Source organism: Dunckerocampus dactyliophorus, chromosome 6 (genome assembly GCF_027744805.1).
Source record: "Dunckerocampus dactyliophorus isolate RoL2022-P2 chromosome 6, RoL_Ddac_1.1, whole genome shotgun sequence".
Classification (NCBI taxonomy): Eukaryota; Metazoa; Chordata; class Actinopteri; order Syngnathiformes; family Syngnathidae; genus Dunckerocampus; species Dunckerocampus dactyliophorus.
Window position 1 is genome coordinate 25,293,942 of NC_072824.1, and position 20,649 is coordinate 25,314,590.

The 20,649-nt window shown below is 41.7% G+C and overlaps 1 protein-coding gene across 2 annotated transcripts in view; it reads left to right on the top strand.

Annotated features, from left to right (window-relative positions):
* Positions 1–20,193, top strand: part of rnf38 (ring finger protein 38) — a 31,640-nt gene extending 11,447 nt beyond the window's left edge. For both annotated transcript variants that reach the window (XM_054778067.1, XM_054778068.1), the window contains 11 exons: positions 4,034–4,095; positions 14,526–14,728; positions 15,669–16,023; positions 16,095–16,253; positions 16,459–16,629; positions 16,716–16,898; positions 17,759–17,862; positions 17,944–18,028; positions 18,144–18,265; positions 18,395–18,494; positions 18,748–20,193. In XM_054778067.1, coding sequence (XP_054634042.1) covers positions 4,034–4,095; positions 14,526–14,728; positions 15,669–16,023; positions 16,095–16,253; positions 16,459–16,629; positions 16,716–16,898; positions 17,759–17,862; positions 17,944–18,028; positions 18,144–18,265; positions 18,395–18,494; positions 18,748–18,810 — 1,607 coding nt within the window. In that variant the 3' untranslated portion in view covers positions 18,811–20,193. The remainder of the gene's footprint in view (positions 1–4,033; positions 4,096–14,525; positions 14,729–15,668; positions 16,024–16,094; positions 16,254–16,458; positions 16,630–16,715; positions 16,899–17,758; positions 17,863–17,943; positions 18,029–18,143; positions 18,266–18,394; positions 18,495–18,747) is intronic.
* Positions 20,194–20,649: the final 456 nt, after the last annotated feature.

Below are 20,649 nucleotides of genomic sequence, written 5' to 3' on the forward strand. Positions count from 1 at the left end.
TATTTGGTCTCAAATACTGTGTTGAAATGCATTAAGGGAAGGTTTGATGGCGTTATTGAGTGCTGTTACCACACACACCAAACAAAGTCCAGGCTCGTACTGGCGGATGGTGGGTCTGTATTATTTTTGTGCTTTCACTTTGATGTTGTTCCTGTCGTAGTTTTACACACTATATATAATAAATAAATCAATTGGATTGCTATAATGTACTCAATCTGTACCGGAAACACGCCACTTCATTCACTCACATATTTTTGATGGAGCTTCTGCGATGTCACTTAATGTGATTTGTATATTTATATTTTTTTATTTCTGACCATAAATGGTCAATAACCATCCTTCATATAGACATAGCAAACAATGCAGTGATGGAGAAAATGATTACAACACCCTTGTTTCTTCAGTTTCTTGTTCATTTTAATGCACGATGCAACTAAAGGTGCCTTTGTTTGGACAAATATAACAATGATAACAAAAATAGCTCATAAGAGTCAGTTTTTTTGGCAGTACAATGCTCTTGCCATTCATGTAAGAACTTTAGTGATTTTGGTTATCAAGAAAACCATGGAAGTTTGCCAGATATCAGCTCTTAAACTCTTATGAGCTACTGTATATTTGTTACCATCATTGTATTGGTCCAAAAATGTACTTTTAGTTGTACCAGGCATTCAAATGGATCAATAAACAGAAGAAACAAGGGTGGTCTAATAATTTTTTCCATGACTGTAAATTAATATGTCCGTTAATTACGTATAACCGTATCATACCATACCACCATTAAAATAATTTTAAAACTATAATTTAAGAAAAAGATTTTAAGAAATAGAAAGAAATACATTCAATAATATTTGGGTTTTTTTCATTGGGGACCCACATTTTCCAGGGACCCACTGTGGGTCTCGGGGACTCACAACTTTGAAAACCTGTTAACATCACTGTCTCTATGCACTTCTCGTATGTTTGCCTGAAATTGCCTTTCCTTTCCATGAAATGTCATATGCAAATAGTGCAGATCATTTTCAGTCTTAATTTGTCGTTTTATAACAACTAAGTTGGTGAGCTGTCTATGGGACGCTTCATTAGGTATAATCTAATGCTATCCAGTGAAAGTGGTGGACAGAAAAATTTGCAAAGATAGCATTTTGTTAGTATTTTGGGTATATTTCCTTTTATTTCAGTGAATGCATTAATGACAAAATTTATGCATATGCAGATGGGGGGTGTCCTGCCATAGCCGGGTAAAGATTTATCTATTACTGTTTATCGTGGTTAATTCATTCCAGACCCGACCGTGATAACTGAATTTCCACAAAGTAGGAATCAATATTAATAAATGGAGCATATAGAGCAGAGAGCATCAAATCAAAGTTTGTATAGCACCTTACAACACCCCAATGGTGCTCACGGTGCTTCACAAGAATAAAAACAACTTAAAACAAATACAAACAGGGAAGATCGAATTAAATATAATAAGAACATCTCAAACAAAAACAGATGCACATGTACAGAATCACATCTAAAATACCCATAATGATCACGTGTCAAATGCCAGTCAGAATAATGAGTTATAAAAACCGGTAGCTCTGTGATAGACCGTAGCGCAGGTGGAAGGGAGTTCCACAGCTTGGTATGGTGGCTATTGAGTGTATCTGACCCTTTCTGGCTACCAATTATCCGCAGCCTGTCACTGACATTAGAGAGAGGGGCATTTTAATGGCGGAAGGCTGCAGGAGAGAGGGTCCGTGAAGATCATGGACACAGATGATGTGATAGGTAAAAGCATGAAAATGTGGATGCTGTGAGATAAAGCAGCAGGGATGCATGAGAGAGAGAGAGAGAGAGAGACAGGATGGCAGATAGGGACGGGGGCTGGTGTCAGGGAGGGAGGGTGATGAAGTGATGGGGGAGTGAGGAGGAAGGGTGTGTCGAAGTGGTATGTCTGAGGGAAGAGCAGAGGGGGCAGAGAGGAATGAAAAAGGGAGGAGAGGTGAAGGAAATGGATAGAAATAGCTGATGCACTCTGAGGCTTACAGAAAATCAATAGCAGTCAAGAGGGGAAGCCACAACCCCCACCCTGTGCCCTCACTCTTTGCTTAACTCGTTTCAGTCCTCTTAGGCTTTTCCCCTCAACTCATCCTTTCCCTCCTCAATTGTCACTCTTTCATGTGCATTTTCAACCTTGTCCTCTCCATCTCTTCCTCCGCTTTGTGCTCTGCTTGTATCACACACTTCCCATTCCCGGAACCTGTACGAGTTCACATTTGAGGATACACAGGTGCCCGTCTTCACACTTGTAGCGCACCACAAGATGTCTGTGTCAACACTCTGCGCTGTCATTTCTCTGAGATTGGGCGTTTTGGTACAATCTTTGTGAAAACAATCCTTGTTTTTCAAATTAGTGCCAATTGGTAGAAAGCTCAACTGTCAAGAATTTGCTTGCCAGTGGCCAGCTCATTTCGCACACACAGTCGGTACCGACTAAACTGACTTTGTGTTGGTAGCTGGCAGGATGAAGTCTTTTTTTTCCTCAATTGGAACACACTGTTATGTGTTTCTCACGCGCAGCTCCTACTTTTGGATAATGTAGACATCAGATTGCAGTGTGAAAACAGCTATACATCGGACAGTAAAATGCAATTTTAAAATTTAATTCACTGATTTTGAAAGATTGTGCAATCCATGAGCCCGAAGTAGAGACGCTAAAGTGTGTGAAGTATGCAGTCTGTGTTCATCCAACAGGGACATGATGTCATCCAAACACTTTAAACCTGTTCTCTAACTGCTGTGTTGTGCTTCTGAGGGTGGCTGTGACTGAATGACTGGCCTCTGACTCTATCTACTGGACTCTGACAATGTGCAAACAAGACCTTATTCAAGGAGGGAGTGAGATTTTTACCCATTGTGATTGGTGAATGAGTGTTCTGAGCAAGAGTGCTATGCAGCAGCTAGATCCCATGAGTACATCACCAGTCACCACCTTGCCCAAATCATCTCAGTGGAAATAGGCTTTTAGTTGGTTTGCTGAATACTGTTACTGTTTACTTACCTCAACCCTTTCCATTCATTTACTTTTACTTTTTCTGATGGAAAGCTCTTTTAAGGCTTAGCAAATTCAGTGGTTCAAACCCTTACGCAGACAGCACCCCCCCCCCCTTTTTGTTGTCTATCGTGGATTTTCTTCAAAGAGGAGCGCTATGAACAGGGAAAAAAATCTGCAAACAACCATCAACTGCAAAAATTCGGTTTTAAATTGGCCATTTTTTTGTACGTATTCCCTTTTTAGTTCAGTGTTCTCAATTTATATAGTAAAGGTGGCCTTGTGTGGAGTGCCCTTGGGAGTGCTTACCCTTGGACCGTACTAATGCCACCGTCTGTGGTGAGGACGTCCCCAGCAAAAGACGCACACATGACAAAGTGAAAAACACTAGCCACACCGAATACACAAACAAGACTGTGAAAAGATGAAAGGATTGTGGATAAAAACAAAAGAGTAAACGTCTTAGCGATGATGCAACTACCGCTGTCATCAGAAAGATCCTCTAATCTAGAGATTACTGTATGTATTTTGCGTGCGGATTCGCATGCGTCTTTAGTGTCTCTGATCTGAGGCAAGACCATGCCATATGTGTTTTGGTCACTTTGGTGCAATGGACGTTTTACACAAACATGTTGTTTTGCTGTGGCATATTATTCAAACCCTGCATAAGAACAATAACAACAAAAGGATTAAATGTACATCTGTAGATGGAGATAAACAAGAGACTCCCCACAGTGCTTGGCTATGACTGTGCTATTAGTTTCAACAAATGGCCTCATCATCTTGTTCCCATACATTAAACCACATGATTTTGATTTTTCATCTTCAGGCTGTGTGCTTAATGATTCTATTTGCCATACAGCAACACCACACATGTATGGCATTTTTTATAAATGTATGAAAATGCATTAAGCACTGGGCTGTTACAGATCTCATGTCCCACTGTATTAAATTATTCCTTCCTCTTTTTTTTTTTTTTTTTTTTTTTTTTTTTAGGAGACTCAGGTGGGTCCTCCCACTGCCACCCAGAACATGCATATGGAGAGGAGAGTGACAAGGTAAGCCACTCACCTTTTTATATTTTTAGTTAAGCCAAATGAAAACAGAGAAATATATTTCTTGGTGTTATGTTGTATTAATTTATAGGCTTTGTTTGCATCTAGGCCTGCCACAATAAATCAATTAACAGCGCAAAAAATAAAAACAACCTCTATGATTTTGCTGGCCTCAATGTATCGATACGTCCATGCGTGTTTGTTTTCCTCCTCTCTGTACCAAACAGGCTGGATGACAAGAGGGTTCACTCCGTGCATCTGTCTCGACACCTGGGCGCATTGGTTCTATTGCAGAATGAACGGAGTGAGTGAACCCTCCTGTCAGTCATTGAGGCCCTGTCCACACGGAGATTTTTTTTTGCTTTTTGGGGGGGCGGGGTGTTATTTTTTTATTTTATTTTTTGGCGGGTGGAAAAAAAATTGCATCCACACTGCTGGATTAGTAAATAGTTACATCCAGACGGGAACGGATCACTGGTTGAAAACGAGGTAATACACAAGGCACACGCAGAGGGAACCAAGTGACACACCAAGCCATAGAAGAAGAAATAATGCATGCGCATCAGTCCGTTGTCTTCCGCTTTCCAAGGCTCATCTAGACTTAAGAGAAGTGGTATTACTTCTGTGAGTCATTTTGGAGTGTAAGACAACAAAATATCAGGAGAATGTCGACTTGGGCGAGTCATAACCGTCGATATAGTCAGATATTGTGTTGGCTTGTCGTCGAAGCTCACTTCTGGTCATATGACTGCAACACGGGGGTGGCCATGGATCAGCGACGTCGTTGCTTTTTTGTGTAGGCTGTCTACACGAAAACGACAGGGAAGCCATTTTCAAAAAAACACAATTTCAGGGCAACGAGAATGCTGTTTTCCGTGCAGGTGAGGCTGAAATGATACTTTCCCGTTTTGACCTGTAAGCGTTTCTGTTTGGATAACCCCTTAGGCTTTTTTTTTACTTCTTTACTTTTATTTTTACTTTGGTGGTTTGAAAGCAATTAGTGTCCACAATGTGCCGAATTAGTAAATAGCTGCATCCAGACAGGAACAGATAACTGTTTGAAAACAATGTAATACACAAGGCACGCGTGGGGCTGTCCACAGACACACTGACAGAAACACGTGACACAGCAAACTATACAAGAAAGTACAAGTATAAGTCTGCTGTCTTCCGTTTTCCAAAGCTCATCTAGACTCACGACGAAGTGGAATTAATTCTGCGAGTCATTTTGCAGTTTGAGACAACAAAACAGCAGGAGAATGTTGACTGGGGTGAGTCGTGCTAGTCGAAATTTTCAGATATTATGTTTGCTTCCTGTCACGTGACTGCGACGGGTCTGTGACATCGTTTTCCGAAAGAAGCGGGTTGCTTGTCTACTCGGACATGACAAGCTGGCATTTTCGGATTTTCTCACTCTGTAAGCCGTTTTCAAAAAAATACTGTTTCAGGTCACCCAGAACTCAGTTTCCGTGTGGATGAAAGGCTTATTGTACATGTGCGGTGTAGTGTGAGTTTGTAGCTCTTTTTAAGCAATATGCGTATAATAATGTAGCCAAAGATGTGTATTAAAAGCAAGCAGATGAGTTGCAAAGCAGTGGAGAAGAGGAAGGGAGGCAGGATGCTGAGGAAGGTGTTGCAAAGAGCTTGCAGTGGAGGGGGGAGGGACATGAGGCCAAAAGCAGGGAGGGGGTTTTGCTAATGATTTCACCTCCAGCTGTGGGGCTTGCTTAGAGTGAGAGAAGGGAAGGAAGGGGAAGGAAGGGAGAAACAGTGGCAGATGAAACAAAATGCACTTTGAAATCTTGTAAATAGAAAGAGAATAAGTGGGGGAAGGAGGGAGAGGTGTTTGTGGAAGCATGCTTGTAAATATTAATGATTCTGTTCAAGCAAATAACCATATTTGCTCAGTGTGCTACACCCCCAGTTTTTTTAGACTGTCAAACTTGGACCTGGTTCTGTTTCGAAGGTGTGTCTTAGCATTCACACTAATTTAGCTCTCAGCATTGACAGCGATGTCTCAACAGCTGCCTGCCACAGTAAGCCCATGTATGCCAGTGTGGACATAGCCAAACAGAACATGGTAGGATAGGGTGTGTCTTTCATGCTTCAGGATATCTTTCATGCCTAATGTTTGCTCTCAGCTGAATGTGGACAAAGCGAAAGCAACGATGGGAGCGTGTGTGTGGTCCTCATACAGAAGAATGTGCTGTATTATCACCCCCAGCGTAGTTCAGTGTTACTGAGATGTTCTGTAAGCATGGTGGTTGTTGTTTTTCCTTCATGTACCTACCCTGGCATTTTGGGATTAGTGGAAATGTGCGTGCGTGCATGTGCACACACGTACATGTGCGTGAGAGTTCTGGTACAACATAAGGCCACGTTGAGCCATAGTGCTGGAGGATGCACACACACACACACACTCTTTGTCTGACAACACTTCCCTCCCCCTAACATTGTCGGACAGGCCCATCAAACTTTTATACTAATGGGCAATAGTGTGTGTGTGTGTGTGCGCATGTTATCAAAAAACCTCTTGACCTGACTTGTCCCCTCAGATTTCAGGCTGGGGTCTCGGACAGGCCAGGCAGATGTAGCAAAGGGGGAAGGGAGCAAGAGTATGGGGAGACTGTAGTGGAGTTGAGCTTATCTGGTGTTATAGCGGTGGTGGCAGAAATGGGGGTCATCTAGTAGGGATTGGGAGTGTGTGTGGCAGGGGGGAAAGAGGGGGGAATCTCAGGCTTGGGATGGAAGAGGCTTGCTTGGATATGAAAATGGGCACAGTGGATGTCCCAAGGGTTTTGGGGTTGGGGCAAGCTTGGAATAGGGAGAGAGGGGGTTGTCTAGAGACACATTGAGGTTTGAGTGTGGGGGTTGACTGCGAGTGGCTTCCATAGATATCTTAATACTTATCAACCGTAATGAAATATTGTACACTAAAGGTTTGGTAACACTGACACCAATATCAACAATACTTTAAGCACACGTTACGGTGGTGTGAAAAAGTGTTTGCCCCCTTCCTGGTTTTATTTTTATTTTTTTGCATGTTTGTCACACTTAAATGTTTCAGATCTATCCATCCATTTTCTATACCGCTTCTCCTCATTAGGGTTGCGGGGGTATGCTGGAGCCTATCCCAGCTGACTTCAGGCGACAGGCGGGGTAACACCCTGGACTGGTCGCCAGAGAGCACGTATAGAAAAACAACCATTCACACTTATGTACAATTTAGAGTGGCCAATTAACCTAACATGCATGTTTTTAGAATGTGGGAGGAAACCGGAGTACCCGGAGAAAACCTACGCCCGCACGGGGAGAAGATGGAAACTCCACACAGAAATGCCCAACGGAGATTCGAACCGATCTCCTGACTATGACTGTGTAGCCAACATGCTAACCACTAAGACCACCTTGCAGCCATGTTTCAGATAACCAAACCAATTTTAAATATTAGTCAATGACAACACAACACAAAATCCAATTTTTAAATGAAACTTTTTATTATTAAGGGAGGAAAAAAAAATCCAGACCTACGTGGCCCGATCCAAAGCGGATTACTGAAAAGGTAGTCAAAGTTAGTGCTTCGGACAACCAGCCCATTTCCGTTATGGAGAATGTGGGGTTTTGCCGTCTTAGAATGTATGCATCCACACTATATTCTGCCATCACAAAACTACATTGTTGATTTACAATACTACCAATTTTTTTATTTATTTATTTAATGAAATAAGCTTTTTTTGTTGTTTTTTACTTTCGTCCCTTGCTAAAATATTTTCAGTATTTCAGTATTTCCATAATCTATAACATTGTCAAAGTATGGGCTCGGGACTCAAAATCGTATCAGAGGACAAAAAATCTGATCAGGATCGGATGCCAGAAAAAGCCGATCGGGACATCCTATTTGCGCCATCTCACTGTATAGCGAAAAGGTTTCTAATATTTTGATCTGAATTTTTCAAAGTCCAAGATATGTAGCACAGTGCTACTGGAGGAGAAATTAGAAGTCAGACAGTGAGAGTACTTTATAGTTTTCCCATAGTGTAGCCTGCCTACTAAATAGATAATGGGACTTTCAGAATATATAAAAACACTACTGCAGACTAGCATGGTCTCATCTTTTTTTTTTTGTTTTACTTCTTTGTTTTGAATACAATTCGGTTCCTGGGTGTAATGAATAAATCCTCAATTGAAAACTGTTCCCAGGACGTGTAGATACAGATATTGTAGCACCTTGTGAGAATACACTAGGTCCCCAATTTACGAACACCCGACTAGCGAACACTCGCGGATACGAACACAGGCCGACTGGTCTATATTTTATTTTATTTTGCTTTGTAGTCAGTCGCTCAGTCAGTATTTATACTGCTACTGTACATGCTTGACCAGTAGAGGGCACTGTGACACTGCTAATGCAGCCTTAGAGCTAATGAGACCAACAGAGGAAGAGTTAGACGCTGGGGAGATACAGTGTAAAGCTAAATGGAAAGCTAAATTGTACAACCCGGACAGAGCGTGTGATTAAAGTTTATGAAGAGTTAATAGGCCTGCTTAATTCTACACCACCCATAGAACACTACCTCTTTTAGAAGAGTCTAACGACGATGACGACTTGTCCTTTTTTTCAATATCTCCTCCACAACGACGTATGCTGGGCCACTCCTCTTCAAAGGTAAATAACATTTATCATTACGTATTATTATCACTTTTATTATTGTTTTTTTCATTAATTATCCTCATTTAATATTACTACTGCATCCAAATTCATATTTACATACATATGCATATACTGTATATGTATACACGTACATGTAGTACTCATATCATTGGTAATATTACCTTTTCCCCTACTTAAGAACGATTCAACATAAGAACAGTCGTCTGGAACCAATTGAGTTCGTTAGTTGGGGACTTAGTGTATGTTGCACAGTGCGACACATGTTGTTAGGTTGTTCCCTAAAAATGTCACTCTGTATCCCTCCCCTGGTACTGGTTTGTGTTTTGCAAGGAAAATGTTGAACAACAAGGAGTATCTTTTTAAACGGACAACAAAAGCATCACAAACAGTACCAAAGCTACATTATTTTTCTTCCGTCATTGGAGATGCCACCCACTACAGATCTGCACATCTCCACCCACACCAAGTAACACCAATGACAGCCTGGACCTATGCCTCAGTGCTTCACACTTGTGTTATTTTAGCCTCACTTGTTTTGACCTGCTGTCACAAAAAGTGCTCTTTTTTGGGGGGGTTATTTGGTGTTGAATGTATTTTGTCCGTTATTTAAGACTATTTGTTGGCTTCTGGTGTTATGTTACACAGAATAGAAGGAAAAGAAGAATATTGTTAAGAAGCCATTTTACTAGGGTTGTGAATGATGACCTGATGTGACCGGATATCCGGTTTATACAGCTGCATCGGTAGCAACCTGCTCGGAGAAGAGGAGAATCAGCCATAAATCCTTTGATGAATTGATTGTAAAGATATGCAGTGGGTATCGGGAGACTAGCAATTGGTTGACAATTGGTTTCTAAAACAACGTGAGAGCCTGGGCTGCCGGTGAAACGATTGCTTACAATGAAGACCAGAATTGATGCAAATAGTAGCAAGGTGTTAGCGCTAACTAGTCACCACGAAAGATTTTCAACACATAAGCAAAACAAAGATTTAAAGTTTGGATTTTACAAGAACGACAAAAGCCACGCCATTTGTACACTAGGCAGAGTAGCTCCGAAGCACAGTGGTGAAGTCAAAACATGTATCATGTTACTAGACTTAACAGAAGGGACTAAACTACATTTTATGTAACAATGTAGCTGATTTCAAAACATGCAATATATAAAATTACAACTAAATACATTACTTGTAACATTTTCAAAACTTATTTTAATGACGACGTTAACTTGTGAATGTATGAGCCCCTGTAAATCCTGCATGCAAGTATGAAGTGGGACGCTGTGTATATCTGCATTTATTTTTAAAGCGCTGCATAATGGTCTGTTTATTGGATAATGGTGGACATTTGAATTAACAGTTGCGTCTGTCTTATCTCACAAAGATGAAACTTACACGTTAAACGCTGTAATACGCTCTCTAAAACTTGCGAGGAAAAAAAACTAGAATGTGCTGTAAAGTGTAGTGTTTTACCAAGTCACAGCTTACCATAGTGTAAAAAAAATGCAGTTTCTTTTGCCGTTTGTTTGACCATTTTTCTGCTGCACCTCGCTGGTCTGTATGTTTGCGTGTGTGGGGGGGGGGAGGGGCCAGGTACTCTGGCAGGGAGCAGCACAATGACACACACAGGAACGGCGCGACAGAATCTCCGCACAGCAAAAAAAAAAGTTACTATATCGGTAACATAGTCACCTATATTGATTAATCTGTAATACGTAATAGTCGGCCCGCCAATTAATCGGTTGGCCTCTATTGCCAACATCCATATTGAGCCGTCAAGGGGCGCACTTTGTTCCTTATTGCCGCGAGAACCAGCACTAGTCTGTAAAACCTCAGTGGCTTTAGTTTGACATGGGGTACATACTAACTTTTGAACTTAGAGAAATATGATCTTAGAGAAAAATGAAACTTAAAACACTTAAATGCGAGAACAACGCTGAAAACCCACAGCATTTCAGTATGTGGAATTCAATTATGGAACGGACTCAGCTAGGAACTCAAACAATGCACCTAGACGAGCAAATTAAAAAAACAATACAAGCAGTTGTTTGCTAAATACAAGGTAGAAGAGTCTTACACTTGCTTCATAATGCTTGTCTTCATCTTATTTATTATTATATTGATTATTGTATGTATTGTTCTGTCATGCTTGTTTTTATTTGTTATTTATTATTGCACTTATTATATGGAATAATATTACATGGAACACAGGAAGTGAATAATATGTACTGCACAAGATGTGGAACGGATGCGGGTAGGATTAAATAAGCTTTGCTTTTTCCTACTCCTTTTGGACATGTGGAACTGTGAAATGATTCATGAGATGTAATCCATTGTAACCTGCATGCATGTTCAAATAAAATGAAACCAAACCAAAGCTGAGGTCAGCTCATTTGCATATAGTCTTCCGAGATTACATTTTGAGTTTGGTCAAAGTACATGTTTTGGATGCAGCAAAATGCGTTTGGTGCACAATGACGTGTTATACTTCGTAAATCACAGCCGCTAAAATGTAAGTTCCATCGTTGAGTATTGTCAACGTATTTGTGACACACTTTTGCATGTCAAAAAATTGCAACGCACAAACGGGCTGAAGTTGATATGAAATCATGTTTTGTACGCGATAGACCCAAACAAAATATTCAACACTCTTTCCCCGGATTATTAAATGTGTCTGCATTATATCTTTATTTGGTGATAGCTGCAAATTAGTGTAGTATGTAGTATGCCCCTCGAAGTGAACCCAACCTCTCTGGAGAAAGACCCAAGTACATTTGACATGTAATTCTGTTTGTCTTTTGACTTACAGCATGCTTGGGGATTTAATGTGGTTTTACACATTTTACACATTGCAAAATTGTAAGTGTCACTTTTATAGAATGGGCTTCTTTTTTTATAATTTAAGATTAATGTCTACATCAGGGGTGCCCATTATGTTGATCTCGAGCTACCGGTCGATTGCGAAGGTAGCGTGGGTCGATCGCGTGTGTCACCCACGTCATAAACCCTCACTTTGTAGATGTCACATGACATCAGTCATCTGACATGAAGCTCCCTTCTTGAGTCGCACTTGCGCCTCCGCGCCAAAGTGGTGAACAGATGTCTCCAGCAGGAGAGATGTGCAACTTTTTATCTTTATTATTATTATTATTATTATTGTCAGATTACACATAAACTTAACTGCCTATATGCCTATGTCGTTTACTTGTAGCAGCTAGTTATAGAGAAAAAGTCAATTGTTTTAATGGCTGCGCTTCGTACTTGGTGCATGTTTCATTCCAGTACCCTCCAATCATGTCTGCTCATGACGACCTCTTGCCATTTTATAATCATTTACCGTCTACATTTGCCATAGGCTGGTTCAGCTCAGCTCTCATTCAATGCAACTGGTGGCTGACTGTCACAACACTGAGGCGTATTTGACTATAGACCGGGGTCGGCAACCCGTGGCTCTGGAGCCGCATGTGGCTCTTCAGCCTCATTGTTGAGGCTCCCTTTGTAATGCTGAAATGTAGAATTTTTTTTTTAACACCCGAGTGAGGAAAATGCACGTTTTTGAAAAGTGTTAAAAATATCCGTCTTTCTGTAAGCCCGTGAATGCATCATGGCTGAGTTCTGACTGGTCATTGGATGAATGCAAAGAAGGGAGGGGAAACCGGTGTTTGCCTGCCTGCGTTCGCTGAGACATGACAGAAACGTCTTTTCCCCCAGCGGTAAGCTAACCATTAATTTTTTTTTAATAAAAAAGAAACATCCCAGAAGAAAGTAGAGTTTTTAATTCTGTACGGACAGATTCCTTTGTCTTCTCTGCCAACAATGCTGGCTTATCTACTATTTTTGATATGTGGCGAGAAACAACAAAAATTGTTGAAAGACATTTTCAAAACAAGTACCCTTGTGAAAAGTAGTAATTTATTTCAAAGTAGACCTACACATGTAACAGTGGTCATTTCTGCAGTACATGCACACTGTACTTCTGTTTGTTGTATTCTGTTGTAGCATGTAAACTTAAGAAAGATTAAAACTCTTAAAAGTTTATAAGCTATTATGTTTTGCAGCTCCAGACAATTTTTCTTAAGTGGGTGACGGGACAAAATGGCTCTTTTGATAGTAAAGGTTCCCAACCCCTGCTCTAAACTCAAAATACATTCAGTTCAGGCTTGTTCTAACAGCGCAGTGAGCCTCCAAGCAGGTTCAGTAGGTATTGTTCTTTACAGGCTGTAGAACACAAACAGTGGCAGCTGTCCATGTGTGACTGTATGTCTGCAGGCCTTTCCATAACTGTGTGTGTGTGTGTTTCTGCAGCCTGCTCTCCAGCTGTTTCCTTTTAGCTATCGCACTGCTCTCAAGGTTGTTGAGTTGTGTGTGCGCATGTGCGTGTGCGTGTTAAGCCACAGCCGCTGAGTCATTTTTTTTTTTTATCACACTTTACCAATGTGTCTCTCCCATGAAGGGGGTAGGTGGAAGCAGGGGTTGGGGAAGTGTTGGTGAGGAGTCGATCTCAAAGTTGCCAGCCCACATTTTTTTTGGTTTGTTCAGGTGACCAAGCATGTGACACCTGGCTCACTCAAAGTACAGTGGAATCTCTAAGGTTGAACACAATACTTTACTGGTCAGCCTTTAATTTTTTTTTTTCATATTTTGGAACTGTTACATGCTATTTGTAATTTTAAGATTTTTGATGGTCATAAAAGTGTAAAAACAAGCTGACCACCATTAATATTAAAATGTAAAAACAATAAAATGCTGCTTCGTGACCAATGGTGGTTTCATGCGAAGATGTACATAAAAAAAAACAGTGAAGCAAACAAAGCACTACCATAACTTTGATAAGAAGCGACCTACGGTGATGCTCGGCTGAAGTATTGGAATGCAGTTCCTTTTACATTACGTAACTTCTGGTGTATATTTCTGTATTTTCTCTTCTCATGTTCTTCTCTTAATTCCTCATGTTGAGGTAGATCCATTGTTTTAAAAAAAAAAAACAGCCACAAAAAGACAAAGAACACACGGACCTAACTAATTGTTTGATGCTGAGCTATGATCATGACAGTGGTTCAAACTCTTTTGTGCGACTTTGGAGGTGGGGTTTTTTTTCCTGAAAAACTGGAGGTTCCACTAAAAGTAACACTGAGCAAAGTACTACATTATTTCTATCCCATGCTGCCTAGCCCATGCACTGGAGGGGATGACTCTGCGCTGACACATGAACTTGTGTGACTGTTGCTCCAAAAGTGAGAGTCACTGCCTTACAGTAAGGGACGTGAGTCACTGATGATAGTGCTGCTGACTAACAATTTATACTCTCAATCTGGACGTCTACTTTGTTTGTGCGGGTGTGTGAGTGTCATGTGTCACTGTCTTTTTGTCTTCTCTTTGAGAAAGTTGAGCCATCCAGTTGAGGGTGTGTATGAATGACTCCCTAATGGGCCTGTGAGAGCCTGTCTTGCCTTTTGCATTTCCTCACTGCAAGAGGAAGTGACTCTGAACCCCGAGGGCCTCTGAGCAGTGGTGGTGCAATGTGCCCACGCTAGTACGCGCACACACACATACACATAGAAGCACCAACACAGAGAGGTGTGCACATACAGGAAATACCATGACTCACAAAGACGCTTAGTGTCTCAGCAGTTGTGTGGATTGTTGGCCAGAGGGATGGGAGAGCACAGTGAAATAGATTTGACACAGTGAATTGTATTTGATTGGAAAGCTTTGGTTCACTAACCGCAACACCCCAACCACTTTTTGACCCCTCCCTCCCCAGAGTGAAGAAAGCCCCAGTCCAAAGCGCCAGAGGCTGTCCGGCCAAGCTGTCTTGGAACAGCTAACCTCTTCCGCCTCACCACCATCCACCCCTTCTCCCCCCATCCGCCCCTGGGAGTCGGGACCTCCAAGCAGGAGACCATCTCACCCCCACACACACTACCACCAAGAGAGATCTCTCACGCCTGCTCGCCACAGACGCAGGTACCACCTTACAAATTTCTTCTACTTATTCCTTCTGCTAAAATGGCATAAATCAGGGGTGCTCGCACCTTTTCAGCCTGCGGGCTACTTTTAATATGACCGCGTCACAAAGATCTATCTCCTAGTATAAACAACAAAGATATATATCTCAGGGGTGCACACACTTCTTCAGCATACAAGTTACAAATCAAAATGGTCTACCTCATACTGTAAAACATATAACATATATAAAATCTAACCGGTAAACTACTATACAAAATACTAATGACTACTGTTTCACATTCAGTTTCAAAGTTTCCAGGTCATGATATTCAACAATTCAATTCAAATATGGCAATAAATACGATGACACAAAATTCCTCAACAGTTGTGTACATAACCTGAGTATAATGTCCGTTAAAATTGCTATGTAGTATTCGTTATACACACATCCAAATGAAAATAATAATGCAAAAGACAATGCAGCCAAAGTCAAGGTACAATATTAAACAGGTTTCAGCAATGAGCACATTTTCCAATTAATCATGACATAGTAGTCTCATAAACAAAAGTGTAGAAAACACACATTTCTATAGTGGAGTTCAGGACGCAAAGCAATTCATTTGTTTTCTACATAACTAGCTGCTACAAGCGGATAACTTTTGTTATAGACACAGGCATCTTACCGCTGAGTTAGTTTATCCGTATTCGCAATAATAAAGATGAAAGTTCCAAATCCGTGTTGCTGTAGACATCTGTTCACCACTTGCATTGACGCGGTGGCACAAGAGCGAATCAGGAGGGGTGCTTAATGTCAGCTGACTACAAAGTGACATTTATTTGGGTGACACACGCGATCGAACCACACTACCTTCACGATCGACTGGTAGCTTGCGATCGACGTAGTGGACACCACTGGCATAAATTATTCCTAAATGTGAGCACGTTATCCTCCTCCCAGCCCCCCAGCCAGACGTCAGCGTGGCCGCATCTCGAGACCTTCTCGGCACTTGCATCCTCATCACCCCTCTCCTCAAGGACCTGCACCAACACAGTTCCATGACGAAAACTTGCACCACAGCTCACGTCCCTCGTTGCACCAGACATACCCAACGCACACCCCCAGCACCTATAGTCAGCCCCCCACCCCTGGAACAGGTATGGAGGATCCCAGAGCTTTCCATCCTCCCACCATGTCCCCACGGCTACTACACCCAGCTGCACATCACCACCATAATCATCATCAGCAGCAGCAGCAGCAGCCGCATCATGCAACGTCACAGCAAGAGGCCATGGTCATGGATTTGCATGAACAGGTATGCCTCAGATCTGCTTGTGTTTGTGTGCGTGCGTGCGTGCGTGCGTGTGTTAACTGTGTTAACTCCAGCTTCAGCAGGGCAGTGTACCCGTCTCCTATACTGTGACCCCAGTTGCACCTCACGGCCTTGCAGCACCACTGTGCAACGGTCACCTTCCCCCCAGCTGCTCTACACAACAAGTTCCTGCCTGTAGTGTGGTCTTCAGCACTGGACAACACTACCACCCGGTGAGAGCACAGTAGACTGTCGGATTGTGGGTGCTGTTTATTTAGGAGAAATTAAATCTGCAATATTTAAGTCATGTATAGAACATGCCAATGCAAGCGATTTTCTTGTTTGACTTTGGTACCACCTTGTGACAGGATGTGGTATGTCAGGATCTTGTGCTAATAAAAAAACACTTTTTGCCCTCCCCTCACATCCCTTTTTCAGATGTTGCAGGCATGTTCAATGCAGCATTTGCCTGTACCCTATGCCTTTCCCTCTCTGCTGTCCAGCGACCCTCAGTTCCTTCTTCCCCCTCCACCTCATCTCTCTCACCACCCGCCTCACCTCCATACCCATGGCCAGTTCTTGCCTTTCCAAACGCAACAGCCACGATCGGTAAGACATTAACATTTTTTATTTTAAATGATTCATGGTTGACTATTTTAGTTCTGTTTCAAGGATTCATATTGTTTGTTTCTCAGCCCTTACAGAGGATCGAAAATGAGGTTGAACTTCTAGGAGAGCAGCTGTCAGTTGGTGGAGGCTTCAGCTACGCACATCACCACCACCACCATCACCACCAGCCTGCAGCTACCCTCCCGCCCTCCACACCACTCCACTTCCTTTCACATCATGACCACCTGTCACAGGAGCTCTTCACAATGGTGAGTATATTGATTTAATACTTTCATTATCATCAGGACCTCAAAATGGGTGGTGTGGGGTAAGCAAACTACGAACGAGGTACACCTTCCACCTGTCCGAGCATATCTGAATGACATGACCACTCTGACCACTACTGCAGCATGCACCAGGTGGTTACTTGGAAAACTGCAGGAGAATCTATCAGTGGTGTATCATCAGCAGTGTCTGAGCAGCCCATCAAAAGCCTGGGCGGATGGTACAATGCAAGCCTCAGGGACAAAGACCAAGTGCAGCAACTAAAGCAGGACATTACCAACAGTCTGGAAAACAACAAGACCCTACTGCCAGGGAAGCTCAAGCTCTGGTGTCTGTAGTTTGGACTTCTTCCTCGGGCAATGTGGTCACTTACCATCTATGACATCACAATAACAACTGTGGAAAAGACTTGGTACTCTGGTCCCCTTCACCGAAGTCTGTATACATCATAGAACTAGCAGTCCCATGTGAGAATTCACCTGAAGAGGCCTGTGAGTGCAATAAATTGCATTACACAGAATTGTCAGCAAACACACAGCAAGGAGGATGGAATGCGAAAGACTATCCAGTTGAAGTGGGGTGTAGAAGATCTGTAGCTTCTTCCATCATGAGGATGCTGAAGGACATCCAAGGACATGTTCTGCCACAGACAAATAAATCAGTCTCTTAAGTGGCCGAAAGAAGCAGTCAGTTGATATGGATTAAACAGAAGGATCCTTATTGGGTTCGAAGAACAGCAAGATGACCCGCTCACTAACCACCCCAGTGTTTCATGACTCTCTTATTCTGTGTAATTAGGGTCAGAATAATGAGGAATCAATTTTCTCTCTCCCATCTTTATCAGCCCTATCCCCACTTCATGCCTCGGCGATTCACCAGCCGGCGCTACCGCTCCCAACAGGCTGTGCCATCTTCAAGCTACCATCCCAGCTTCCTGCCTTACTTCTTGTAAGTAATTTAACTTGTGATTGATCCATTCAAAGGAAGACAAGAAGAAAACAATTACACATTACTCTTCTTTTGAACCAGGTCCATGCTTCCCGTCCCACCAAATGTAGCTCCCACCATCAGTCTAGAGCTGGATGTGGATGACGGAGAGGTTGAGAATTATGAGGTAGTTGTAAATCCACACCAAAAAGTCTCTCTCTGATGTTTCTTGTGGAAATTAAGTGGTTCATTCATGAGTCTTTTCTCAACATTGACCCTCTCACTGTATGTGAAACTTCCAGGCCTTGCTGAACCTTGCTGAGCGTCTAGGAGAGGCCAAGCCACGTGGTCTAACTAAGGCAGATATAGAACAGCTCCCATCATACAGGTTCAACCCCAACAACCATCAGTCTGAACAAACACTGTGAGTACCTCAAAGTAATGCACTTGTTAGGGGGGTCACAAGATCTTGTGAGACACGCAAGCACTCGTGCTGAATAACTCTTCTTCTTGTTCTCGTGGTGTGACATGGTCCAACCTTGTTGTCTTCCAGGTGTGTGGTCTGTATGTGTGACTTTGAGTCTCGCCAACTCTTAAGAGTCCTACCGTGTAATCATGAGTTCCATGCCAAGTGTGTAGACAAGTGGCTTAAGGTGAGTCAACATTTTTATGGGCTTAAAATGTACCAACTTCTTGTTTCCACCCAACGCAAGACACAGAGAATGAGATGAATAATGTACATGCTGTGGTTCTATTGTAAGGGAGCTAACCGTAGTCGTTCCTTAATTTGCAGTAAGTTTAAAGCTGAATGCTTTTTTTCTCAAGATAAAACCAGCTTTTTTACTTATTTAATTTATGCTTGCATTGACTGTGACACAATAACACTTTATTCTGTCTTCTGTCCAGGCTAACCGGACTTGTCCTATCTGTCGAGCTGATGCATCGGCGGTCCACCGGGATTCTGAGTGACCCCTGATAGACATTGACGCCCACAATCCTTCACTTCTTTTTGGGTGCACCAGATAAACATCATCATGGACAAAAATGGGACCAGTATTTCTTTGTCGCACATCCAAGAGGAAATGAAACAGTACAACTTTCTACTGATTGTTCCAACTTAGACTAGTGTGCCCTCCACACTGCTCTGCCTTCTGTGCACACGCTTTACAATAAATGGCCTTTGAAAACACGCATGCACAGCAGATTCACAGAAACCACACTTTCACTTGAACAGGAAAGAATTATTTGAAAGCTTGTGTGTCGGAACAAATTACAGGAGGAATGGCAGTCCAAAGAGTTTCTGTGCTATTCTAGTGGAATGTGCTGTAAGTATTTCCACCTCTGACAGCACAGACTGTCCTCCCGACTCATTGTAATTGACATTAATTTGAATTTCTGTATGTGTATTCTGGCATTCATTGATGTCAGATCAATTTGTATGGGGTGGAGAAAAAAAAAATTGCACTGATTGAACGCTGAAGAGCCCGACTTTGCAACAGCAAATAATAATCTACTTAATTGTCTGTAAACACGCGTGTGTGTGTTTGTCTTCCTGTATGTGCACACACATCATCTCTGTAAGGCTCATGCCCCAATGCCATAATGTAAGTCACATTTACCCTAGACACAGGAGAGGCTTTTGTAACTTATCACTATTAATCACACGTTATTTGTCTCAGTATGACGACCAAATGAAGGCCTTACATAGAATGCACAGGTGCATCAGAGGTGATATGAAATGATTATCTTTGTTGCAGTACAATTTATACCACACAGTGTAATCAAAATAGAGTGGCGCAAATGTACTTTTTGTTTCCAAATCATGCAAAAATGTGCCCTGGAAGGTGGTGTTTTTTTTCCCAGTATCAATCATGTCATCCATGGGAAAGGAGGATTTTTATTTTTATTTTTGGCCCGTGTGGTCAAAGGTAAACTGGATGTATCCATTGTGTCTTTGAATTGTTTTTTCAGTTGCTTGGTACACTAGCAATTACCTCAGTCTCACTATTTAAGGCTTCCCTAAAGATGTTATGATTTATTGCATTTTGCTTACTTTTTTCCTCCATGCAAGTTTTTTTTATTTTTTTTTTATATGAAACACCATTAGTAGTTACGTGATGCATTATGTGTGTAACCAAAATTATTTGAAGGCTGTTGATGAAATTTTTAACAAACATTTGTACATTTTGTATGAGAGTTATTCCTAGTAATACTTTATCAAGTAGTGCAATGAACTCCTTTAATCCCCTGCCCTGCCTTTTCTATTGCAAAAACTGGTTCAATAATAAATGTATAACATCGTCTTCTAAAATCTGCTTTCCTATATGTAAGAACTTCAGACTGCCGTCAGTGTTGTGAAGGATTTCATTTGTTTTACTTTTGACTTTTAGAACTGGTCTATTGATTGCATGTTTTCCACAGTATAAATTTTAAGATTTAGCAGCCACTGAATGCCTGTTAAGTGGCAGTGGATGGACAACTTTGTTTGCAGCAATGTTTAGTTTTAAAAATTACAAATAATGCATCCTTTAGAGATTTAACCTTTTAAGAGTAACACAGTATATATCGACGTCTATGTGACACCTAGTTCGTTTATTATACACGATACGGTTGGGGTTTTTTACATTTGATTAGTCCTAAAATAATTTAATCGTCTGTAAATTCGATTAAATCGTCAACACTGCCTGTTAGCGTTACCGTGGGTATATGACGACATCAAATAAATCGTGAGTTTATTTTTTAGGTCGTTTATCGTCAACCCTTCCACAAAGTGATCTTTAATCTGAAATGGCGGTGACGCAGTCAGAT